The sequence below is a fragment of the Telmatherina bonti genome (genome assembly GCF_933228915.1).
Source record: "Telmatherina bonti genome assembly, chromosome: 16".
NCBI lineage: Eukaryota > Metazoa > Chordata > Actinopteri > Atheriniformes > Telmatherinidae > Telmatherina > Telmatherina bonti.
In genome coordinates this window covers 10280025-10307298 of record NC_136614.1, presented here as the reverse complement: position 1 = coordinate 10307298, position 27274 = coordinate 10280025, and the positions used below count along the sequence as shown (strand labels likewise).

General features: G+C 42.8%; 1 protein-coding gene across 1 annotated transcript in view; it reads left to right on the top strand.

Annotated features, from left to right (window-relative positions):
* Positions 1-196: 196 nt before the first annotated feature.
* galnt14 (UDP-N-acetyl-alpha-D-galactosamine:polypeptide N-acetylgalactosaminyltransferase 14 (GalNAc-T14)) overlaps positions 197-27274 on the top strand; it is a gene marked incomplete at both ends in the record, with an annotated part of 285968 nt that continues 258890 nt past the window's right edge. The window contains one exon of the mRNA XM_079255488.1: positions 197-352. Within this exon, the coding sequence (XP_079111614.1) occupies positions 197-352 (156 nt within the window). The remainder of the gene's footprint in view (positions 353-27274) is intronic.

The window sequence follows — 27274 nt, the reverse complement described above, 5'->3', positions numbered from 1 at the left end:
ACGCACACGCCTGTCTGGCGTGCCTCAGCAGCAGCTCGCGCTGCTGAGAGTTGGGAGCGCGCGCTCTGCCTCCGGACTTCCACAGTGATCCGGACCGGACTTGTGTCACGCAGCGTGTTGTGTTCGCGTCCCCGCGTGCGTGAGATGGGCTTCTGACAGGAGCTGCGGGGCGCCGCCGGCTCCTCCTGGCCGCAGAATGAAGCGTCTCTGTCGGAGGCTGGCGGTGGCCGTGGCCGTACTGGTGTGGCTGGGAGCGCTGGTTTACCTGCTTGTGCTGAGCCGGAGGAAGTTACCGGAGCTCGGTACCGGGGGCGGAGGAGTCGCTGGAGGGGGGGAGGCAACGTCCAACCAGGTGAAGTAAACACCAGACCACGTATGTGTGTGTGAGTGTGTGTGTGTGAGCAAGAAAGAGTCCACCCGCACCGTGTACGTGGAGTTTATCCACATCGTGGCGGAGATTGTGGTCCTGCGTGGCAGTTTTCAGCAGTTCTGCTTGGTCTGCACCTCTCTTAAGACTTTATTTATGCTGTTATTGTGAAATTTCTTTATTTTAGTTTCAGTTAAAAGCAAATAAATGAGGTGAAAAAGTCTTTCAGAAAGCAGAGGAACATCTGGGTGGCGTAAAACGTCACACAGCAGCTGCAGCTGATGAGCAGCTGGCTGCAGGAGATCCGGGTCTGCAAGTCTTCCTGGACAATCTGTCAGGTTGAAGCTCCAAATAGAAACAGGTTCCTTCTCTCTGCGGTTCTTCCTGACTGGTGCACGCGCTTTGGAAGTTCAGGAAAGTTTGGTGTCTGTTTTGCAGAATCCCGCATTTCTTCAGATTTAGCCTTCAGTTAGCAGAATTTCTTATTATTCAGCTGAACAACAGAGTTAAAAAGTTTTCTTTAGACAGGAACTGCTTTTTCATGGGGGATGTGTGTCTTTTTCTTCTTATTGTTCTTTTTATTATTAATAATTTAAAACCATTTAACTCTGACAAAAGAGCCCAAACACCAGCAGCCGTTGTGTGGACACATGAGCTGTTGGGTCTGCAGATATATTGGCAAAGTTAACACATAAAATTGGGGTCAGAAAAGAGGATTTTTGCAGCAACGAAGGGAATACCTGCCATATCTCAGCATGGTGTGCAGCCTGTCCTTAAAATATTTGTGGAAACTGCACAAGTGGAGGACAAAACAAGCGCAGGTCTAAAAATAACCACAGCAGATGAGCAGGATCTGAAAGATGTCCTTAAGAGAGAAAATTCCAACAAAACTCCTCGTTTTTATCAGCATCATGCTGCATTTTAGCTTGTTTTCCATCTTCTTCTGTCTCAGGGACGTACCTGTGTCTCATACGCGGACGTACCTGTGTCTCATACAGGGATGTACCTGAGTCTCATACAGGGATGTGCCTGTGTCTCATACAGGGACATACCTGTGTCTCATACGCGGACGTACCTGTGTCTCATACAGGGATGTACCTGAGTCTCATGCAGGGATGTGCCTGTGTCTCATACAGGGACATACCTGTGTCTCATACAGGGACATACCTGTGTCTCATACGCGGACGTACCTGTGTCTCATACAGGGATGTACCTGAGTCTCATGCAGGGATGTGCCTGTGTCTCATACAGGGACATACCTGTGTCTCATACAGGGACGTACCTGTGTCTCATACAGGCACGTACCTGAGTCTCATACAGGGACGTACCTGTGTCTCATACAGGGATACCTGTGTCTCATACAGGGATACCTGTGTCTCACACGGGCACGTACCTGTGTCTCACACGGGCACGTACCTGTGTCTCACACGGGGACGTACCTGTGTCTCACACGGGGACGGACCTGTGTCTCACACGGGGACGGACCTGTGTCTCACACGGGGACGTACCTGTGTCTCACACAGGAGAAGAGACACAGGTACGTACCTACGTCTCATACAGGGACTTCTGTCATTGTTCATGTCTGTTATCAGATTGTGATGGTCCCTTTGAAGATAATTGGATTCATTTCCACCCTGGCTGGGTTTCTGTTCTGCAGAGCCCCCCGCGGTGTGTTCCCCATGCGGGTGGGATAAATACGTTGTCCTTTTAGCCAGTACTGACAAGCTCTGGCATGTTTACACGATGCAGATGTACTTCGACATGATGGAAAACATCCGAACTTCAGGAGCAGAAATTAAGAAGTCTTTAACCTTCATGGTGTTAGTTATGATGTTGCCAATCAATGTGAACGATGAAGGTGTGTTTTTATTTGGATTAGGAACGTTTGCTTCTCCAGCTTTTTGAGCCACGACTCCCAAAATAACGTAAGTCGTTGTTGGCGCCCCTAATCCCCACACGGCGACTGGCTGACGTCCTGCAGCGTCCTCTGAAGCTGGAAAACCGTCAAATTTATCATAAATGAGGAGGATAAACTGGTTTTTGGTGAATTTGGCTCATCGCTGTGGCGAGGAACCCACATGGCCAAAATCAGACATGGCCGAGTTCAGATTTTAAACCCTTCAGTCACTCAAATTTCTTTCAATATGAACTCTTTGTTGGACTCTTTAACAAATATGAACAGAAATATTCATTGTTTTTGGGGCATATTTACCATATATCACCATGTGATTATGAAAAAATGCTGATGGTGAAATATTCTGCTCTTTCTTCAGTCTGAGTGGTGATGGAGAGATTAATACATACAATAAAATGTGCATGTTTTGTCTGTACTGGGGTTAAAGCTGTGACCTCGGTACCAGCTCGGGTGCAAATATGTTCTGCTATGACGGTGAAGTTCCTTGAATCGTTGAAATAACTCTAAAACCTGACGGGAACCAACATCCCTCATCCCTCTGACTGGTTGTTGTTATTTCCTTTTGCTCTAAATAATAATGTGGATCTGATTAAAACCAGTTTACTGTTCAAAACATCATGAAGATGAAGACAATCGGTGGCGCTAACCCTTCAACCTGAAGCCATTTCTGCTGCTTTTGCTCCGTCTGGTAGAACATTGACATGTATGTTGATCCCAGACACGGGACAGCAGCTGTCAGACGATGAAGCTAAACGACGTAAACTGAATGTATCGGTAGAGAAGCAGCAGAAAGAGCAACCAGAGGAAGAAAACTGGATTTATTCCACACAGACCAGCAGTGAGAAAGCCTGTTCGCATCGCCACATCTTTCTGTCACGTTGCTGCTTTCAGAAGAAGCAAACACACTACAGAAACTATTTACATCTGTACTTTTACCTTATTTACACGTATTTCTGCTTCAATGTACTACTGCTGTCCTCACAGCTGCAGCTCGCTGCATCAGAAGTGAAGGAGGACCGATCTGGACAAACGGGATTGGGATGACTCGTATTTCTGCTTCAACTGGCCATGAAATGGGATCTGATCTTCATCTGAGTCCCAACAAGAGACAAACGCAGCGATTTCCACTTTTCCTTGAACGCAACATTCAGTTTCGGCTGGAAAAAGTGTGAAAAACCCAAAACGAATTTTTTGAAGTTTAGCTTTATTAGCTGTTGCCATGTTTATGACACACACACACACACACACACACACACACACACACACTGTTCGTTTTCAGAATGAAGTAGCAGGACTTTCACAGTAATAGTACACATATATGACCATGAAACATGTACAGAGGTACTAACCAAAACACAGTGACTTTTAACCAAAACAAACTCACCGTCCCTCACAGAACAAGAAGAACTTTAAAGAGGTGCTATTATGGTATTTGGAGTTTTCTGAGCTTTCTACAGTGTTACAGTGTTGAATCCTCATCAGACAAGTGAACGGCACTGTTTTTTATCACCTAAACGCATGTTTGAGTTTGAGTTTGAGTTGCAGCACGCTCTCTGTTCGGTTTCCATGGCGACGAAAATCGCGTCGTTTTAGAGAGTTTTTTCTACTTGGAAATCCTTGTGACGTCCCGGGGGATAAGGTTCGGTGATTGGTTACCTTCTACTGGTTAACAAGGGCATGTACAAATACATCAGGCGGGTGGAAAACGTGGGATAAAGTTATTTCCAACGATGGCTGGTGAGTTTACCAAAGAGAGACATCCTGCTGCATTCGTTGCTGTGGGTTGCTGTTTTCCACTTTGTTTTCAGGCTCTGATTCAGGTTCCAACATGTAGGGCTGTATGCTATGTGTTGACATTGTAGTTTGTTTTTTTTCATTGAGTTCATATTAGCGTAATCCTTCTGTTTATGAGATGTTACAATGATGGCGAAAGCAGGTGCGGTGCGCGCTCCCGATGTAGTGCAGTGGCGGGAGGCGGGGCTTAATGCGGAAGAGTCTCAATCCACTCGTTTTGCCCGCAGGCTGTTAGACAGCCTACGGAGAGGGTCAGTCTGAAGTAAATAAAGCCATTTGTGACAATGACTCCATCAATCCCAGCCCTTCTGCTCTCAGAAATAAAAATAAATTAGCCTGAAATGCACATAATAGTTCCACTTTAAGAACGAATAACAAGCGGGGGGCAAGAGAGGGAGAAAGAAGTTCAGTGTATCAGGAAATGTCCCTCAGCAGTCTAAACCTATAGCAGCATAACTAAGGGATGCTAACCATCCCTAGCTATAGGACTTATCATGAAGATAAGTCTTCAGCCTTGTCTTAAAGGTGGGGAGGGTGCTATTCAGAATTAAACATAATTCTGATGTGTCTGGTTTATTCCCATTTTAATTCCGATCTATTTAATTCCTCTGTCATGTAAACCTTCATTCCGCTCTAAGTTAACTCCGGTGGTTCTGAGCATGCTCGTTACCTTGTCCTGTCCCAATGACACGCGTCGTTTTGCCTCCCGTGTTCGGTGGTCTGTCTTTCCTCTCCTTCTCAGTTGCTGCAAAAAGTGAAGTAGTATGCTCGTGTTGAGCTGCTACTTTACATTTATAATAAAAACAGCGGTGAAACTGGTACTTATTATGTAGTTTTTACAAGTTACGACTGAAAAGACGAGAAGCAGGGAGGTAACTTTATTTCCGGTATATGTCATACGTCACGTGCACCCTCTGTCCAATCAGAACCCTTCCCAACCCGCCGCTCTGAAGAGGAATTAAGTGTTTCATGTAAACCTTCATTTGGAATTATTATTTCCATGTAAACTCGTAGGAGAATACGTTCATTCGGAATTTAATTCTGAATAAAAAAAACATTGTCTAACCGTAGCCGATGTTTGATCCTCTCTTTTCCTGCCATTCTCGTTTACAACATCTGCAATCTCATGTACATGTAGAAATCCTGCTATCTAGGTTGGAGAAAATGGCACAAATGATTGGCTGAGGCTTGTTTCAGAAATAAAACCAAAAGAAAAGAGAGAAATAAATTCACAAATCAACTGGTCTGAGAAAGTCTGAGAGACCCGTCGGTAAAAACGGACAAACATAAAAAAGGTTTAAAGACATCCGACTTTGAGGCTCATCTTATTTTCTGTTTATGAGGTTTAATTTGCTGTTTTCAGTGCGAGTGACCCTGATAAGATCTTCATCCAGGCGCCTCAGACATGAAATTTGCAACATAATTAAACCACTTCATAGAAGCAGCTGCAGCCACTTCAGATATGAAGCGTAGAAGCGGAGAGAACACGGTGTTGTCGACTTGCTCTGGAAGCTGCGAGCCTTCAAGCTAATGACAATCTGCCCGTTCTGCAGGACGCCGTCTGTGGAACTGAACGTCTCCAGTCTGCAGACAGGCTTTCATGGATCCGCTAGAAGTTGTTTGATAGACTTGGCAACTTAACCCCACAGGTTCTGTCCATGCAGTGGGGAGCTGGTAGATTTGTCAGCAGGTACAGAAACTTTGTGTGCTTGTTGCCTTGCAGACACTCGGGTCCACGCTCGGAGATCAGGTGCCAGTCAGGGATCTGGTCTGCAGAAACAGCAACATTAGAGGAACTGATCCTCTTAAACCCGAGCACTGCTGGTGTGACGAAGTCTTGGTGTTTTGGACCTTTCCAAACAGCTTGTTTTGTTTTAAGCTTCTGGTACCCCAGATGCTGCAGACCAGATCCCTGACTGGCACCTGATCTGCAAGCGTGGACCCAATTAGCTGCTCCAAGCATACCACGTTTGACTGGTCTGGATTGAACCTCTGATAGGAGGATTCACACTGGTCGGCTTTACATAAACCCTGGTGGTTTTCCACAGACAGTCTGGTCCGTCTGCAGTTAAACTGGTCTGCAGAGCCCAGCATGGTGGAACCTCTACTGCTGCTCAAACTGGACAGATTCAGGTGAAAACTGCATTGGGTTTGAACGCCACGGTAACGCTGAGACTGCAGAAACTTGGCGCTGCTCCATTGTTCGCTTGTGGGGACGTGTTTTCTCTCCTGGCCAATCAACGAGCTACATTTTCTTCTTCTTTCTTGTCGATCACTGACTGTTTGAGGAAACATGGCCCCCTAGTGGGCAGTTGTTGCTGCTGTGAAGACGAACCAAACGAAGAGGCTCACCTCTGACTTGGGGTGAATCGTGTAACCATCTCCAAATTCGAGGCCACGCATCATCTAACAGGATGTCGGAGACGAACCGCGACGTCATTGGACACATTTCTAAATTGATCTGACCCCCTCTGGTTTAGTTTCACACTGCGTTCATGCAGGTGCACCTCACAACTTTGTGGTGAGCGGTACCAGTTCCCTTTTCCCATCATCTATGATGACTGCAGCTTATGTTTGGGATTGGTTGGTTGGACTGGTGTGACATCAGAGTGATGTCACCATGGCAGCCTGAATTAAAGCAGCACCATTGCACGTTGGCTCCTCGTAACAAAGGCTAATTCATTCATTTATTCATTTTCCAAACCGCTTAATCCAATTCAGGGTCGCGGGGAGCTGGACCCTATCCTAGCAGTCTTTGGGCGAAGGGTAGGGTACATCCTGAGCAGCTCGCCAGTCCATCACAGGGCTACAAAGGCTAATTCAGTGGTGTAAAGCGAAATGATGCTGCGGAACGACGCTCTGGGCTAAAAAAGACATGCAGCGTCTTCGCTCTGGATGCTGCCGGGAAGCAACCCTTCCAGGAAAGTGAAAACTAAATGTCGGTGGCATCGAAACGGGTCAGAAGCAGAGTTTTAGGGTTGAAACTTGTCTATATGTTGTAGGGCTGTGACAATTTGCTTTTGTCCCAATTTTTTGTTCGATTTAAATTGCGATTCTCACAAATCTTCAATATTGCTGATTTTTGTCGATTAAAAACAAAAAAAAAACCCATAAATGTACAAAACTTTATTTTGCTCATTTCGCTTGATTTTAATTTGAAAAAAAACAACACAGTAGCCAGACCATCATTCTGCTGCTGTAACGCCCAAGAAGACGAGTAAAAAGATCAATAAAAACAATAAAAAAAGACAAAAAAATTTATAATGGATAATTTTTATTTGAAAAAAAAAAATCGATTTTAAAACTGTGAAGCAAAAAATCCCGATATTTGATTTTTCTATTAGATTTTCCCAATCCTAAAATGTTGCTTTAAAAGCCTAAACTGAGTGAACAGATTAATTTTGTGGATACTATCATGATTTTTAGGAAGATTAGAACCAAAAGTCTCTGAAGCACATTAGATTTTATATTATCCTTGAGTAAAAGAGAGAAATTCTCATCATTTTGGAGTTATTCTATAAAAGCTTGAACAGGAAGCAGAATCCTTCTGAACATCCAGTTTTTTCTTCTCTTCTCTGATTGGTGTGAAAGTTATTAATAATCATTAGTCGATGATCTGAAGCTGTTTTGTGACTCCAGATTCCTCCTGACGGAGCGGAAGCCGCTTGGTCGGACTGCATGCAGAGCTTTTCCTGCCATGAGGCTGAAAACAACCAGGAGCTCCTTCTGTTATTGATTTCATCCCTGCATGTTATTAGATGTCATCTACACACACTCCTCACATTATTGAGCTAATTATGGGCTAATTGCATTATTAATGCGAATGGAAATGCGCTTTCGGTCGGCTACTCGGAGGGTTTCATGTGCAGATATGTTGTGCTTATTTGTTGTTTACAAACAGGACATGTTTGCATCGGCTGCTGTAGCGGTGTGTGTGTGTGTGCAGACGACTGTGTTGGTTCTGCTCGTTTTGTGGGATCCAAATGCCAGTCCAGAATTCCCAGCCGCCAGCACAGCTTCCTCCTCGCACCAGGAGGGGTTGTCCCGTAGCGTTTTCCAGATGTTTACATGCACCATATAGATGCACCTCATCTGTATGTGAAAGATAAAATATCCAGCATGGACGCAGGATCGGATGAAAATGTACACACACACTGAGATCGGATGAAAATGTACACACACACTGAGATCGGATGAAAATGTACACACACACTGAGATCGGATGAAAATGTACACACACACACTGAGGCGATGTTTGAAGGTTGGGGAGTACCTGTGTACTCAGACGGGTCGGCAGGGGGTCTTCATGCAGTTTCCACCTCAGAAGAGGAAACATACGAGGAAACGGTCGGTTTAGCTGAACGCAGGAGGTCACTGCACCTTACTGAGGACACATCAGCTGTTAAACCTGACTGGTTTCTGTGGTCTCTTACTGGTTTTGGTTAGTTGTGTTTATTGAACCAACTCTGGCACCTCAAGGTCTGCTTGGTATTATGAGTCCTGTGTGATCTGATGACAGGCTGACAAGTGTGTGTCAGAACTTGTCCTGTGTGTCTGCAGACTTTCCAGCTCCGGCAGCTTCAGGTAAGCAGCAGCTGATAAATGATGCTGGAAATCCCAAATATGATGCGATGAAAAGGAATTCCACACATTTTATTTCAAAGTGATTCAGGATCCATCGTTTCCACTTTAATAAAATCATAAAAAGCAACTAAAAGATTTAAATATTCTTTTATGCCTCAGACGTTTAAATGGAAAACAGTCGGCTCTTTGCACGTTCTGCATGTTGAGCTTTAACGTTTCCACGTCGTGTCAGGACAAACTGTGCACGTTAAAGCAGGAACTGTAAGGAATCCTGTCAGATATCTGCAGCTTCCCATCACACGGAAAAGCTGGGAAGCTGGTTGGACAGGGTAAAGGGTCTTCAGTGGGTCGTATAAATGTTGACTGTTTTCAGTTCGGATCAACGCAGATCCAAAGAAAGACAGAAGACACAAGCTAAAGCTTTTAACCCTTTAAATTCCTGCAGATCAGCTGTTTTCTGCTGCTTCGCTGTGGAACTGGGTGGAACTGGGTGGAACTGGGACAACATGCTACATTCAGCTGGGAAGCTGTGTAAAGGATATCTGCACACCACCATGCAGCGGTGTGGAGGTTAGCACCGCCTCCGTTCTCTGTGCAGTTTTCCTGTTCTTTGAGCATGCGTGTTTTCTCTCCAGGTTTTCCGGCTTCTTTAGAGAAAAAAACACGTTTGTTTCGTTAATTAGTGTTTCTAAGTTCTGGTTGCGTCTCTGTTGGCCTTGTGATGGACTGGTGACCCATCCAGAGCCTGACTCCAGGTGTCACGCCCCCTCCCCCCCTGCAGTGGAACATGTGAGGTCAGATGATGGGTGGATGTGAGACATTTACTGGTTTGATTCATTCTTTACACGTTTTTTTTACTTCTGCTTTATTTGCATATCTGCTTTGCATCCAAATGCTGCATGTTCTGTGTAGGAAGTGAAAGGTTAGAAAAAGATCTTAGATTACGATATTTTACACTCATTGACAGCAGTTCCTGTCTCACACACACACACACACACACACACACACAATATATACCCCTTTAATGCATTGCAGACGGCTGTTTAAAGGCTGTTTTTCTGACAGATGCACGAGTCTGGACGGTATATTTGCAGATTAGCCACATTATCAGACATCAGTGAGTCATCCTACACATTATGAATTATAAATATATAATTCAGTATACACACGTCCATTCTAATGACCATGATTGCCTCAGTGGTAAACAGGAAAAGACAATAAATCCAGTTTTACAGAATATTTATGAAACATGTTTTTATAGAAAAGATGACTGACATTTAAATAATTTTGCACGTCTGTGGAAGAAAGCTGCATGTGGAACGAAGCAGGATGGAGAAACCTGAAGGTCTGCTTCTGAAGCGTTGCAGTAATGCGGCAGGCGTTTTTCTTACTTTGCTTCCAACACGGCCGCAGCTCCAGTCTTCATTCATCTGCACTGAGATGCTTTAGGTCAGTGGTTCCCAAACTGGGGGGGGGCAGAGTTATTTCGGGGGGGGGGGGGGCAGGAAGGCAAAATAAAACATGGAGTGACAAATTGGTGAAAGCACCAATGGGAAACAATAAATTAAACAAGAGAGACTTCAAGTGTAGCGTAACTGTCGCTGGGCTTGACCAGCTGATGGTGATCAATGGTAGGTCATGAAAAGAGACATCAAAATATTATGAAGCCAAACGAGTTACAACACCACTTGGTGAATTTTCATTCTAACCACATAAAAAGCTTGTTGGTTACTTTAGAAATAAACCAGCACCGTCTTATCCAAAACTCGGCTCACCTGAAGTCGTTTGCAGAGATTCCTGGTTTAAAACATTTCACACTGGACCAGAACAAAGGATAATAATACTGACACACCTTTAACTATAGTGAACTACACTGCCACCAATAAACTAATGACACATTTCTTTGTATGTTTCTTTAGCTCATGTGACATGGGGGTTGGTGGTGGTGGTGGTGGTGGTGGGGGGGGGGTGCTTGACTTTATATTCATTAATAAAAACAGGGCCTTGGAGAAAAGGTTTGGGAACCACTGTTTTAGATCTCCATCCATTCTCCCACACAACGTCTGCCTTCGATGTCCGGTGAGCTTCTACTCCTCCACCTGCAGCTGTAACAAGGAGGTGGAGGCCAAAGACCTTTAAAACCAGCCGTACCTCCTTCATCCTGCACGTCTTCAACAGAAAGTTGTTTAAATTGGTGGTCATGAGGTGAATTAATGCCAACAAAGCTGGTTTGAAAAAAAGAAAGGTTATGAAATTGAAATGATTCTCTTCTTTTCTAATATCTGAATTCCCGTCATGTCACATGAACGCTGCTTGGCAGCAAACAGTGTTATAGTCTCACAATTCTACTGAAGGATTGTCGCATTACAATGTTTAAATGGAGAACTAGTCATTAAACAGCTACTGGTCAGACTGGGTTTGCCGTGTTTGTCTAGGATGCATAAATGAAACGTGGCTCACCATCTAAAGAAGCCGAGTTGTTTTGTCTCCTCACAAAAAGCCAGATTTGTACGAAGAAATGAGATGAATCCTCAGTATTCAGTGTCTCACAGCATGTGATCTGTGCAAAGAATCTTCTTCCTGGAAATGCAAAACAAATCCAAGAGATCAAATTAGGATCAGATTCTTTTTATTCAAATGTTTTCCAGCTTTATGGTAGAATGTAGAAAAATATTCCCATTTAATGTTCCTGATTCTCTCATTTTTAAACCTTGGTCTTTATCTTACCTGCAAACAGCTTTCTTTTTCATTTAGCAAGAAAAGATCGATGCGCCAATCACAATGCTCGCCTTGTGTATCACAACGCCCAGTCGCTCCACAATGCCACCACACACATACACAATATGCAGCTTCACACTAGATTACACACCAACACGCATACACAAGCTGGAAGCACATTCACAGTTGAAATTATTCATTTCCTCGTATGAAATGCAGTCATTGTTCCTTTCTCCCTCCCGCTCCCTATCAGGAGGCATTCACATGGACAAGAGGAGAGGGAAATGAGTTTTCAGAGGCGCTATAACCAGCTCCCAGGGAGGGAATAATGGTAATAATGTTTTATATGAGGCTCTCAGTGCAGCGTGGCCCGCTGGTTGGCTAACTAGACTGTCCTCTGGTACCCGGGGCCTCATTTCAGTAACACTCTTATCACAGGGGAGGGGAACAAACATGATTGTTGTTCAACAGCTACAGATCAGAGGTCACAGCAGAGTTCAGCCTTTTATACAAACGCAACAGTTTCAGAGATGGACATAGAAAATCACATGTAATGTTTAATATGTTAAGAATTGTTTTATTTTTATTTTATAAACCCAGAATTTTCTGTTGAGATGAAACGAGAAATCTCAGGTACCTCACGATTCGATTGCGATTCAGTTATTAAACAAATACCAGGATTTTCATGCCTCTTTTTACCCATAGACCATATGTGAAAGATGGAAGAAGCCTTTGGCGGTTAAAAGTGAAGCCTATGTAGAAGTGCACAAAACTGCAGTTCCCCCTTCATCCACTAGGGGCTGCAAAACAGAGCGAATCCCCATAGACTCCCATGTTAAAAAGACCAACTTCACAGCAGAAATAAACATGTTTACAGTCTGGTTCAAAAATCCATTTTAGGTTTAATAAGTCAGGTTTACCTTCATGACAACTGTGGGGGGAGTGAATTTTTTCTAACTTGCCCGTTTAAAAGTAATTTAATCTCGATATTTGGCATATTTTGGGGCGTGTCCTTCTGATTGACAAGTACTCGATCTCCCGCTTCAAGTCAGAAGAACGTAGAGCAACCGCGGTTTTTAGCTGGTTAACAATGTGACTTAGCTTTAGCCCGCTTACCTAGGAACCGCCCACCGAGCTTCAATTCAGCTCTTCAGAGACCTATGGGTGACGTCATGGAGGCTCCGCCCATCTTTTTATATACAGTCTGTTTTTATCACATTGAGGGTTTTTTCTCTCACTGCATGGCTACCTTTCTACCACATTCAGTATCCATTAATTGAAGTAACAAAACAAAACCCCCAAAAACCTCAACTTTGTTTTATTTATTTTATTTATTTAAATAATTCCAACATAACAAAAATTTTTCTGTGCTGTCTTTAAACGTTTCCCTGGAATCTTCGGTAAAAACGTGTTGGCAGTAGTGAGGAATGACGAGCTCCTTTAACCTGGGCTGGAACGGAGCTTCTGTCGCATGTTTGTGGCATTATTATATTTTATTTTTGGCTTCAAACAACTTCCATATGGAGTATGTCTATTCCAGGCCTCTTCTGTTCTCATTTTCATAAAAACCAAAACACCAACCTTTAGACCCGAGCTCTATTAATCTTTTGCTGGATTTGATGGAAGTCAAAATTCGATGCAATCTGTTGGTTTCCCTGATCTAGGCTATTTATTATGAATTGGCTTGAACTGAACTGATGGCTTGAACAGAGATGACTCTGTTGTGAAGTCCATCCATCCATCTTCTAATGCTTATCGGGGGTCGGGTTGCGGGGGCAGCAGCCTAAGCAGGGAAGCCCAGACTTCCCTCTCCCCAGCCACATTTGCCAACTCTGCGGGGGGGATCCCGAGGCGTTCCCAGGCCAGCCGAGAGATATAATCCCTCCAGTGTGTCCTGGGTCTTCCCCGGGGTCTCCTCCCAGAGGGACGTGCCTGGAACACCTCATCAGGGAGGTCCAGGAGGCATCCTGACCAGATGCCCGAGCCACCTCAACTGGTTCCTCTCGATGCGAAGGAGCAGCGGCTCTACTCTGAGCCCCTCCCGGATGACCGAGCTCCTCACCCTATCTCTAAAGGAGAGCCCGGCCACCCTGCAGAGGAAACCCATTTCAGCCGCCTGTATACGAGATCTCGTTCTTTCAGTCATGACCGACAGCTCATGACCATAGTTGAGGGTAGTATTTGAGATCACCCCCTAACAAAGGCTAATTCATCATCTGTCTTGCATCCCGTCTTTCCTCTGTGCTCTCTCCAGCCAGTGAAAGTCAGTAACTTTCTTTCTTCTCCCCACTTCCTCATTTCTTTGGCCATGATTTATAATGGCCAGTGTGCTGATATCCAGTTGCTGATGTGTGACATGGTGCTGTAAAGAAAACCATACTTACACACACACAAAGTATTATTACCGTTATTAATTATTGTTTCATTATAATATGATGTATAGTATTGTTGAGTGTTTATATCTAATAATACCCGTGAGTATGGAAAGTGTCGTGGCAATGACATTTGTCATTCCTCAGATATCTTCCCACTCCCTTTGAACCAAGGATATTATTTTATTTTTGTTTTGTCTTTATGTTTGTATTAAAAAAAGAAAAATAGAAAAAATAGCTGTAAAATGATGCACCAGGCTAGAAAAAAAATAGCAAAGTGTGGTTTCTCAGTCTTGGGTCGCTGCAGGGCAACAACGGCTTTCCAGGAACATAACGTTCATAACGGATGTGGGTGCATCATCCCAACCAGTCAGAAGCTCAGAGTCTTCGTGTTGTGTTTAAGTGTTATGAAGAGTCCCTGGAGAACAACTCTGACATCTTGTACTTCTCTGTGTTAAACAGTTCACTTTTTCATGTTTTGACGAATCTTTTAGGCATGTAATCAAAATATAGACATATCAAAATAAAGCAATATTTTGTGTGATGATATATCCATATTGAAAAGAACGATATCAAAATTTCTTTAATAGGTTTAGGAGTTTCCTGATTAGGCTGATTTACAGTGTTTTTATTTTCCTCATGATATGAAACATGTTTGTTGACAGTTTTCTTACAATTAAATTCTCCTAAAGATAAATTACAATAAATCGTCTTATAGTATAGCAAGAAATCCCACCACACCATATTGTTGCTTTGGTACTGTAATACGTATCGTATCGCTATATTTTTGCCCCTTGAAATCTGTCTTTGTTCACGGTTTCTCCTCATATGTTTTGTTAAGTTCCAGCTCCAAAAATCTTCCACTTTCAGGTTGTGCAAAATTTTCCAGAAGGATGCTAATGTTTAGTAAAATAGCATTTATGATTAATGTCTGTTGTTTATTCATGAATGTAAACTAAGAGATTAATGAATTTTCCCATAAAACAGAGATAATCTGTTCCATTTCTCTGTCTTGTAGAGAGCGTATTGTTTGTCTTGTGCCATGAGCAGCCTGAGTTTTCCGTGTCCGCGAGATGTTTCTGATTGAATCAGCAGCCTACAGTCATAGCAGACTGTTTGTGACGCAGCGTTAGCTCGCCGCCGTACTCCTCTGAAAGCCCCGGACACACCTGACGCCCACCTCTCCTGGCTGCAGCCAGATGCTCTGCGTTCCTGAGCGGTGAACCTACCAGCCTTCGTTTCTTGTGGTTTTTCATTGAACTTGTGACTCCTGTTTGTTACTGGTTTGTTGTGACTGGATGTTTGAGCCAGTTTACTCATCCAGCTCTTTGCTCTTTAACCACAACGTCTGCATTGATCATTTTTAACCACTGCTGTGTGGGATAAACGTGACGCTTATCTGACTGAGTTTGAACTCTCCGTCCTGCGAACACATCAGAGGTCCATCCTTACCAGTGAATTTCCAGTATTTCTTCTTTCTTTTCATTTGGCTTAAAGTAAATTAATATGCATCTAATTAAGAGCATCGCTCCTGTCAGCTACGGCGACTCCAGCTGCTCAGATTTATGTAGAAAGTCCCTGTTGCAGATTTTAACAGGCGTGTGCTCCTGATACAGACATGTTCAGATGCTGTGGGATTACTGGGAAACATGCCTGTTTAAGTTTCCTGCTGCACAACAGATCAGTGGTTCAGAGCAAATTCAGCATTTCCTTCACTAAAATCTTTTCCTTGGTTATTTTGCAGCATTTTCATGATACAGCTTCATTCTTTCATTCATGAAATTCAGCTGTGGAAAAAAAACAAAAAAAAAAAACATGAGGAAATGTTGCTGCAGAGAGTTCCCTGCCAAATATACAGGAAGTGTAAACGCGCATACAAAGTGTGTGTTTTGGACAACTTTGCTTAAGAAAGTCTTTGATACAGCTTTTTATAAGTGCATTTATATCGATATCTGAAGGAACTGCATCCTGAGCAGCTCCTTCAGGAAAATATATAAACTGTGTGAACTCTGAGCTTCTCAGTACGCTGTAATGTGGCTCCATCCCTCTTTTCTCTGTTGAAAGGAGTGTGACTGCATCTCAGCAGCTCCGAGGTGACATGCAGCCTGGATGGGTCGCCACTGAGACTAATTTTGATGAATAACTCGGTGGTGTTGTATTACAATGTTGAAAGCTGCTGTGATGTTACGTTAACCCACGGGTTCTTCTGCTTCCACACTTTTGTTTTTTCTCTCATTCCTTCCACCACCACATGCTGGGGCTGGACGATATGACCAAAATCTCATAACCCGATACAGCTCATTTTATATCCCCATAACGATAAACATAACGATATAAAACTGTGTGTGTAAGGTTGTGTCAGTCATCAGTTATGTATCAGATGTTGCTCGGCAACGACAGCAGTGATCTCCTTCCATCTGGGGGGAACTATGGCTGCATGACGTTTTTACAGGTAAAATACCTGCTGCAGCGTTTACATCTTGAGTTTAGTATGAACTTTCGCCTCCACCTGACGCTGCTTTTGCTGCTTTTACTTGTTGACTCTATTCTTTATTCTATATTCTGTATTCTTTATCCTGATTCCTGCAGGTGATAAAACGAGTTAGTTGTGTCGGAGTCCGTTGTTGGGACTGTGAACTAGTCTGTTGTCGGTTCCAAGTCAGCCTTTTTATATCCAAACCGCCTCCATGCGACAGAAATTTCCCTCTTTTAGGAACAAGCTCATCAGATTTGGTTGGCTGGTCATCTTTTAGTGAATTATCCTGCTCTGAAACACGTCTGTTACCGTCTTCCTCCATGTTTGTTTATATATATTGCAGCGTGCCGTAAAGCACATCTTGACATAAAATACTGTGGTTAATGATAGAGCCTCACATGTAACAATAGACTAGATTAGATAGTTTTTCTATCATCCAAACTATATATATCATCATATTGCCCAGCCCTACCACACACTCACTCCATGTGCTCTATTGCAGCAGCTGTTAGCTGCTAGCTGTTAGCTGCTAGCTGTTAGCTGTTGTTAGCTTTTGTTAGTTATTAGCTGCTAGTTTTTAGCTGTTGTTAGTTGTTAGCTGCTAGTTGTTAGCTGCTAGCTGCTAGTTGTTAGCCGTTAGTTGCTAGTTGTTAGCTGTTGTTAGCTGTTAGCTGCTCGTTTTTAGCTGCATGGAGCATCCAAGAAGAGTTCTGTGATTGTTCTGACACTGATGCATGAATGCACAGCCGCATCTGGAACTGTGTCACGTCACTCATAATCTTAAAATATGCATTTATGAACTTATATTTATCTTAGTTTAGGATGTTGGTGCAATATATAAATTGCTTATGCGACGAAAAAAGTAAACTTTCCACGTATTGTGCAGGTCTGTTCTAATGTTGCATCGTATTGTTCTTGGCATCATCTCTGGACCAGTCGCTGCACAGCTGCGTCTCTGAAGGCTGAGACAAAAAAAGTCAAAGAAATACAAAAAGATTTTAGGGTTTAAAAGAGAAATGAAGCTTTAAACAGTTTTTCCTGATCGTGTGATGGAAATAAACCACCAGAGCTATTAAAACCAGCCCAAACAGAAGACCTGATCCATTAATGTATAATGAGGCTAAGGACGATGGGGAATGAATCATTGATTGGATGAAAAAGCCCTCAGTTGTTTGAGCAGCCATGGATCAGTCAGTGCAGAGAGAAGCTGATGCAGAACTCTGACAGAAAGGCACAATTTCAGTATTAAAAACCCTAATTATAGAAAAATACACCTATAAATGAAAACAAAGGCCAGCTTAAAGCACCTGAAGAGGACTGATTAGGAAAAAGACCAATTTCAGACCCACATCTGTTATTGATTGTGATTATTGATCTAAAAATGTCAGCATGAAAATGCGGCAAGTTCTGGCTGAAGGTGGAAGGAGCTTTATTCTGGTTGAGTATTTTCCTCATCAGCCTGAGCTGACATGTCCACACCAGCCTCTCTGAGTTAAAGATGTGACCATTCTTGGTTCAGTTCAGTCTTTTTTAAACAGGTTAGTTTTACCCACTCTGCTGTATTTTATCCATATTTCGCCTGTGTTGGTAAAGTAGCTGCAGCAACATTAATTACACTTCTTTAAAAGTGTCTTACTGACTGTCATTTGCGTGTTTTGGGGGAAGGAAAGAGGCAGCGAGAATGAATAATTCATACTTCTTAAGACATGCAGAATATATTTATTTGGAGCAAACCCAAATAATCATCCTCGCTGAAACAAGTCGCTCGCTGTGGTGCATTGTGGTCATTAACTCCTGAAAACTTCCCTTCAGCTCGCTTTGCTCTGTACGTTCTCGTTAAACAGATACACTGCAGAGCAGCAGTTCACCAGGCATCTTGCATTCATTTCTGGTTTCACTGGAAGCTTTTAAAGTGCAGAATGATGCTGAAGAGCAGGACGCGTTGACGGTCAGGAGGTTTTCCTGACGGAGAAGCTGCGTTTAGAGCAGAGAGGTGTTCCTGTGGTTTCAGCTGATATTATACACAGCCGGCTAATTGGCAACCACTCTGTCCTCCTACGTTAGTAAGTTATCCCCCCCCCCCCCTCCCCTCATTCCTTCCTCTTTTATAAATGATTCAGAAAAAACTGCAAGAATCAGCATAAATGGGACTTTTTAAAGTTGAGGATGCGACACAATCAGGCGTGTTTGACTGCAGAATTATCCGAGTGTGTGTGTGTGTGTGTGTCTCACACATGCAGATGAAGACGGGGGGTGAAGGTGATAATTCTGGCTTTACTTATCGGGTCTGATGGTCTTTGCAGGACGGTGTCAATAAACCAAGTCAAGCGGAAATTCCAGTCACACATTTCATTTATATGATGTCAGTATAAGTGTCGTATAAGTGTCACTTTATGGAGGAGTGTGTTTGTTCTCCACAGTCCACTGGAGAGATACTTTCATGGAAAAGGCGTGCATCGCTGCAGCAGTAATGAACACTTGTCTTTGTGGTATCATGTGTGTTTAAAAGGGAGAGATGTGTTTAAGTGACCCGTTTGTCATCTTATCATCATCATCGTGCTTTCATAGCGTCATACAAACCACAGACCAGGTTGGGTTGATGGAGTTGGGAGTACAGGAAAGCGATGTCTGCCACAGAGAGCGTTGGTGCACGATCAAGACGTCAGTCAGGGAAAGTATCGCTGTGGCAGCAGCACCGGGAGATGAAAGGACGGATCATTATCTTTTTAATTTTACAATTAAATCTAAAAGGAAATTAGATGGAAAACCTGAACCCAAAGATAAAATGAAGCTTATTTAAGTGAATATTGAGGCTCATGGTGATTTTCAGGCTGTATATGACACCGTGAAACTTGCTTCTGTTGGAGAATTTGAGGATTTTGTCAGAAGATGTCTGATTAATGAGCAGTATCAAGTCTGTAGCCTCTCAGATAGTCAGCTTTAAACTTGATTTCTGCAGTAAGCAGGTTGTTTGTTGTGCATATTGATGGCAAAGACTCTGTTAAAGGAGCAGTTTTTGGCTGAAAATTGTAAGTCTCACCTGGATGCATGAATGAATCAAGCTATCAATCTAGTTTGTAACGGATAAAGGAAGCGAAGAAAGGTGGCAAGGACAGATTTAAAGAACAAATGAAACTTCAGAGGAAAACTTAGCGAGAAAAAACAACAATGGCAGAATAAATGAAAAGGTAGAGGTGGTAGCGTAGTGCAGGAGTCAGTACTGCAAGTTTTTCCATCTATTTCTCTGGGAAAAGATGGAAAAAATTGTGAATGCTTATAAATAGAGAGGGCAGGAGGGGTCGGGAGAAAGGGAGATAAAGAGGCAACACGCACATACAACCGGGAGAACAACAGCGAGTCGACAGGGAGCAAATGAACTCCTTTAAAGCAGACAGAGTACAAGCTGTTCTCGCTGTCGCCAGTCATTTGTGCTCCAAGTGTCATTTCTCCATTCAGTGCCAGTCAGAGCGGCGTCTCCCATCACCGCTTCTGTTTTAACACAAACTCATCCCAGTACGTCCACAGCGCTCCACACCAGATGGAGTAAACATGGAAGGAACCTTTCTGACTGACATCTTCTCAGGTATAAACTCTTTTCCATTGATCTTTGGGCTTCTGATCATGCTGATCAGCCTGGAGACGAGTGATAAATAACTCAACCCACCACAGAGCAGTTTCACCTTTTCCAGTGTTGGTGATGGTCTGCTGTGTTGTTGTGTGGTCCTGAGATGGAAACTTCATATTGTGTCATGTTAGGTGTATTCATGTACATGTTATTCATCAAGGAAATCTTTATGTCATTAGTTAACTCTCTATGGTAACAATGTATGGTAGCCAGTTCTCTCGGAGTGCATTTCTAAGCTAAGGTCGGGTCGACCTTTGTTACCTTCTTAAGGAACATTAAGTCGAGCAATTATCTGCTTTTCTACTTTATTGACGTGAAGCACGTATGATAACCTGGGATAAGAAGTTTTCGGCGATGAAAACCTGCTCAGATAGAGGTTGTTTATTTACAAGAAGTGGGGCTCTCTGTTCTCTGAGAGGTGCCAGAGAGTCTGAACGATCAACCTTGAATGGGAACAACTACTTACGGTGTGTTCAGACCGTAACGTGTTTTGAGCGTCAATAGCGGCAGGTTTCCATGTAAAGTCTATGTGGAGCGTGGCAAAGGGGCGTCGAGCTTTCTCACGTTGACGAAAATTTAAGAAGTTTTTTTAAGCTTGGAACGCACGTCAAAAGCCAGAGATGGGCAAAGCTTGATGTTCTGATTGGCTCTGAACCAATCAGCTTGCAGCTCCTGGAGGATTCCTGTGGTGAACCCAGACACGGGGCTGAGACGCCATTACTCCGTGCAATATTTAGGATAACCATTCCTTGCTAAAAAGGTGAATGTTACTGATTTGGCAATGTAGCAAGATACGTTGCCTAGCAACGCTTTGTTTAGGGGGTGGCGGCTCCTTGCTGTGCAGCTCTTGTTGCATTAACAGTGACCATCACTGCCCTACGACAACGTCCTCTAGCTTTATTTATTAAATAAAACCATGCCATCGCTCTACTGCACCGCCATCGTTCAGACTAACCGGAAAAAAAGCGCCGCCTCCCTCCTCTCTTTTCCACCGCGTTTGGAGGTGCTGATTCTCTTACTGAATGTGGTATTTCATGTTACATGTATTCACATATATGTTATTCATTATGGAAATGTTATTCCTTATGCATTAGTTCCTTCTCAATGGTAAAAGGTTCTCTGAGTGCATTTCTAAGCTGAGTTACTTTATAGGACATTATGTCTAACAATTATCAGCTTTTTTTTTTTTTTTTTTACTTTATTGACGTGAAGCACGTATAGTAACTTGGGATGATAAGACTTCAGCAATGAAAAGCTGCTCATATAGAGGTTGTTTATTTACAAGAAGAGGGGCTCTCTGTTCTCTGAGAGGTGCCAGAGAGTCTGAACGATCAACCTTGAATGGGAACAACTACTAAGGCTTAAAACAAGTTATGATCTGTTTGTCAGATCAGAACCCTCCAGACTTCTTCTTGATCAAACTTCTGAACGGTTTCTCCAGTTGCAATTGTGAAACTTGTTTATTTTTCATTCTCTGTTCAAAAAACTTTAATAATTTTCACTTCAATCCAGACTCTACATCCTTTGACTGGTTAGAAATTTTCTGCAACAGTCCATAAGTCTGAACCATCATAGAAATGCAGAAACAAACCCAAACATGCTTTAATTTGATCTAGACATTCAGGACCAGTTCATTTCCAGTAAAGATTGCACAGTGTGGAACAAACAAACAGCAAATTTCAGAATTTTAGAAAAGAAAATGAGGGAGAAAAGCTTAAAAAATCTGTAGCAAATTCTCCACAGCAAGTAGAAAACCCCAAAATAACGCTACGTAGCTACTTTGCATAAGCCGCAATTTTTGTAAAATCTTGCAATAGGAACGATTTTGCAAGACTTGAGGCTAATGCGCTAAACGCTGTTCAATGGAAACACACGCAAATCATTACTGTTTGTAAAAACTTACAAATATCACTTTTATTTACCAAAACAATGTAATGGAAACGCAGCTAGTGTTCAGAAAATGTCTTTTTACATGTCGGTGTTTGCAGAGTCACACTGATACATAAGTAAGAGAGAAGTGTTCCAGGCAGAGGTGTATATTCCAGGTGCCATGAAGTAGAAGTTCGGCCATGTTTTTGGATCTACCTGTGCATTTAGAACAGGTGTTTTCACCAACAGGCTCATCTACCTACAGTGGGGTTGAGCTGATCACATTCAGCTGGTTTAGTGACTGGTTGGAACAGCTGCCGGACACGACTTTTTTACTTTATAGCATCTGGATTGTACACCTCTGTTTACAAGTAAATGTTTTTGTTTTAAAACATAATTAGTTTTTATGCAGTTGCTTCACATTATTCATCCAAATTCCCCCCTAAAATCTTACATCCCTTTTTTTTTTTCCCATTTATGCATGACTACAACCAAGTTTGTCGTCTTCCTGTGTTTAGCTTCCAGTTAGTGTTTATTACTGCTGTTTGAAACCACCGAAGCATAAGTTCTGGCTCTTAATAATCCACTTTGAAATAATTTGAAATAAACATCCAATTACTCTGATTTATTTCACTGTCCCTCCCTCCCATCCGTCACCACCGCAGTCATACCAGCGTTGGCAACAGCGGCTTGCTGCTGAGGATGTTTCCTGCAACAGGAGCGGTTGTGCAGACGCACCTCAGATTCTTAGTTCAGTTTCTGACAAGTTCCCACGGGACTGACGTGCATTGAGCTGTAACTGTCAGACCAATGCGCACATCTGTGGTCTGAGTAGAATTGTTTGGTGAAATATTAAAGTCTCCATGTGTTGTGTCAGACAGCTGAGATTGTAAAGTATAAGTCCTCCCATAAGTCCCTAAAATCCCGTTTCTGAGTCGACACCAGTATGACTGAATCGCAGGAAGGCAAACGGCGCTGGTGGAGGTGACTCCGCTGTCTCACGTCGTGCCAAAATAGCGATGAGTCTATGACTGTTGCCACTGTAGCAGAAGAATCTGCTTTAAACAACAAACTGCTTCATCTTTGTATTTTAATCCAAAATGCTTCAGAGCAGAGCTTTTACCACGACTCGGTGTTGTCTGTGTCCTATCGAGTGGGCTTCGCTCGCTGATCTTCACAATTTACGATACAAAACCGCCTCTTTTACTGCCATTACTGAGGCATTGGTCAGGTCCAGCCGATACGAAAGGTGGTCTCCATGACAACCTGACTCACATTAATGGGTCATGGTGCAGAACTTCCCAGGCTGTTGGAAGCCTGCCGGGCAGCTGCACAGACCTTGGACAGTGCTAGTCTACTATGTTAGGGTTGTCCAACTCATTCCTCCAGGTCTAAGATGTTTCCCTGCTCCAACACACCTGACTCACATTAATGAGTCATAGTGCAGAACTTCCCAGGCTGTTTGAAGCCTGCCGGACAGCTGCCCTTGAAAACAGACCTTGGACAGCGCTGGTCTAGTGTGTCAGGGATGTCCAACTCATTCCTCCAGGTCTAAGATGTTTCCCTGCTCCAACACACCTGACTCACATTAATGAGTCATGGTGCAGAATTTCCCAGGCTGTTGGAAGCCTGCAGGGCAGCTGCACAAACCTTAGACAGCGCTAGTCTACTATGTTAGGGTTGTCCAACTCAGTCCTGCAGGTCTTAGAAGTTTCCCTGCTCCAACACACCTAATTCAAAGGAAATGCTTTTCCTAGCAGCTTGTTGTCAAGTTCTGCCAGTGAATTGATAATCATTGATCGGATTCAGCTGCTGCAGCAGGAAATGTCCAAAACCTGCAGGACAGCTCATATAAAGTGTCTTCGACTGACACCAAGCGCCTAAACAGGTTCAACATAAACTCTTAAACACGTTTAAAGTCTACAGTTTCAGTCTTTTACCTGGACCACGTCTCAGTCCAGCCATTTCTGACCTTCAGCTTCATTTTGTTTGGTTTATTTCTGACACTGGAGAAGAATCCTAGTAAAGATGCAAATTCTTTTCTTGTACTTTGTATAAAGGCCAGAAAAAGCTCTTCTTGTCAGCCGTAAACAACGATGTTAAAGTTGTCATCCTCACCGGTCCACTTCCAAGCCGTCCTGTTGTTGTTGTGGTTGCAGCTGGAGCTAATAGCAGATGCATCCTTTCCATTAGCTGGTAATCTCCTTGCCAAGTGTGTGAATAAAGCAATACTACCAGGAGGATTTAAAAGAGAGCTCCTATCTCGCACCTCCTTCTCCTCCTCCTCCTCACCTCCCCACTGAAAATATATTTTTTCCTAATTCGTCCTTTACAACAAAGACACATGCACATGTTGTTGTGAATTCTCAGACCGACTCATTTCCTGCTCCCTGAGGCCAAAAGAATTGATTCGATTGAGAGCTGTACACACACCACTAACAAACACTCATACAGCTGCTGTCAAGACGTCTTTTCACCACAAAGCTCTGGCCGTTATGTTATTAGTTTTTATTACTTCTCCTGTTAGCCGTTCGATAACCATACTCTGGGTTTTTTGTGTCATTTATGTGTCAACATCATACTTCATTTCATTTCATTGTAGCTGAAATGCCAGAAATATTATTGCTTTGAGGGAAGCTTGATGACGGCTGAAGGTGAATGAGACGTGTGTGTGGGGGGGTGTATGTGACTGAGGAACATGGAGGAATAAACACATTTTGTGTTTTTACTCAAGTTTATTGGTGTCGAAGCGGGTTGCAGAGACTGAATTATTGCTCTGCATGCAGACTGCCGGCTCTGCAGTGTTTGCTAACCCCCCCCCAACACAACAAAACACCCACAGTCCGGGGCATTTTCACCGATGTGGGGAGCATTTGGGGGAGAGGGTGAGGAATAAACAATAAGGAACAGCTGTGATGGGACAAGGAGCTTCTCAGACTGGTTTCCACTGGGACGTGTGGATCAGATACGGAGGAGCAGATGTTTCTGCAGCAACAGCAGCACCTGAACTCTACATGTAGATGGTGTTAGCTCGCAGAGCAGGAAGGAAACATCCTGGTGTGTGTTAATGTGAAAAAAAATCCGTCTACAAACATGGAAATTCACACTTTCATGACTGATTATGTTTATGAGGAGTGGTTCCGTGTTTGCTTCACTGTCAGCTTTAATTCCTGGAGAGTTTCATCCAACATGCTGACATTTGCATTTCAAACCTGCTGAAATTGTCAGATGAAAGGCTGAAGGAGGCATTGACTCTGAGCTGGATCGCAGCAGGAAGGTTTGTGATTGGTTGGCCGTGTCCATCACCAGAACTGGGACACCAGGGAAATGGGTTTGTTGGGACGTGCTCTGAAAATCATCTGAAGACAGGAGCTGAGCTACGACCGAGAGATGCAACCAGTGGAAGCAGAGGAAGATGGAAGGTGTGTTCACTGACCGTAGGAAGATGGAAGGTGTGTTCACTGACCGTAGGCCATTTTGCCAAGACATTGACTCAGTTATTAGAGGTCCAAGCCTGCGGAGCAACGGGGGGCCTGCGATGTGATGAAACATAAGACAATGTAAACAATTTTAAGTCAGCAAATATGAATCTGAACTTTGCAAAAACAAAAGCTTAAATACATTGTAGGTCATGTGAGTACTTCCTTAAATTTAAAAAAAAATTTGAGTATTTTTTCAATCACAGAATTTATTTTTGCCAAATATTTACAGAAACTTCAAAGACTAATTATATAATTCTAGACACCTTAATGCCTTAAAAAATAAGCCAACACACACGCATCCTGGTTTAACATGACTTTGTGTGCAGTATCGTCTCCCCTGTAAAATACAAAAATGGCCGAAGATGTGGAGCTTAGAGTGGGGCTGCTAGCGTGGGGATGATTGACATTGAGCAAACTCTGATCTGCCTGTAGCTAAGAGCTAACCGAGCTAACCCGGAGCTAACAGGAGCTAACCAGCTAATGTAGGTAAGCGGGCTAAAGCTAAGTCACGCTGGACACGCCCCTAAATATGCCAAATTTCAATATGAAGCTACTTCTAAAAGTGGGAGTTAAAAAAAATCCCCTCCCCCCACAGTTGTCATGAAGGTAAACCTGACCTATTAAACTGAAAATGTGTTTTGTACCAGGCTGTAAACATGTTTATTCCTGCTGTAAACATGTTTATGTCTGCTGTAAACATGTTTATTCCTGCTGTAAACATGTTTATGTCTGCTGTAAACATGTTTATTCCTGCTGTAAACATGTTTGTCTGCTGTAAACATGTTTATTCCTGCTGTAAACATGTTTATTCCTGCTGTAAACATGTTTATTCCTGCTGTAAACATGTTTATGTCTGCTGTAAACATGTTTATTTCTGCTGTAAACATGTTTATTCCTGCTGTAAACATGTTTATGTCTGCTGTAAACATGTTTATTCCTGCTGTAAACATGTTTATGTGTGCTGTAAACATGTTTATGTCTGCTGTAAACATGTTTATTCCTGCTGTAAACATGTTTATTCCTGCTGTAAACATGTTTATGTCTGCTGTAAACATGTTTATGTCTGCTGTAAACATGTTTATTCCTGCTGTAAACATGTTTATATCTGCTGTAAACATGTTTATTCCTGCTGTAAACATGTTTATGTCTGCTGTAAACATGTTTATTCCTGCTGTAAACATGTTTATGTCTGCTGTAAACATGTTTATTCCTGCTGTAAACATGTTTATGTCTGCTGTAAACATGTTTATTCCTGCTGTAAACATGTTTATGTCTGCTGTAAACATGTTTATTCCTGCTGTAAACATGTTTATGTCTGCTGTAAACATGTTTATGTCTGCTGTAAACATGTTTATTCCTGCTGTAAACATGTTTATGTCTGCTGTAAACATGTTTATGTCTGCTGTAAACATGTTTATTCCTGCTGTGAAGTTGGTCTTTTTAACATGGGAGTCTGTGGGGATTTGCTCTGTTTTGCAGCCCCTAGTGGATGAAGAGGGAACTGCAGTGTTTTGGCACTTCCACAGAGGCTTCACTCTTAACCTCCTGGAGACCACATCACAACGGGGGCGTGGCTTATAACAAAATAAAAGTATGGCTTTAGCAGTTTAAGAAAAACCTCTAAATGGACAGTTTGGCTTTTTGTTTCTGGCCGAAAAAGAAAAGACCGATGTCTGCATCTGAACCGCTGGGTATGCGGAGCTGCAGCGATGGATGGGGGAGGTGGTGGCCAGTGGGAGCGCTGCTTTCGGGGCCCTGACCCCGTTGTAACGGCTGCTTGTTCAAGTTTTTTCTTTTGTTTTTTTTTAAATACTAGTGCAGTGCTTTAAATTGGGTCCCAGGTCGTAAGAACTAGGGATAAAATTTGGGTAATTTTTCTTATTTTAATTGATCTATTTACTTGTCTTTTTGGGTATTATATCAGCAGAATGATGGTCTGGAACTGTGTTGTTTTTTCCTAATTGAAATCAAGAAAAATGATGAGCAAAAAAAGTTTATTTTTGGTTTGTTTTTAATTTACAAAAATCAGCAATATTGAAGAATTGTGAGAATTGCAATTAAAACTGAAGTGA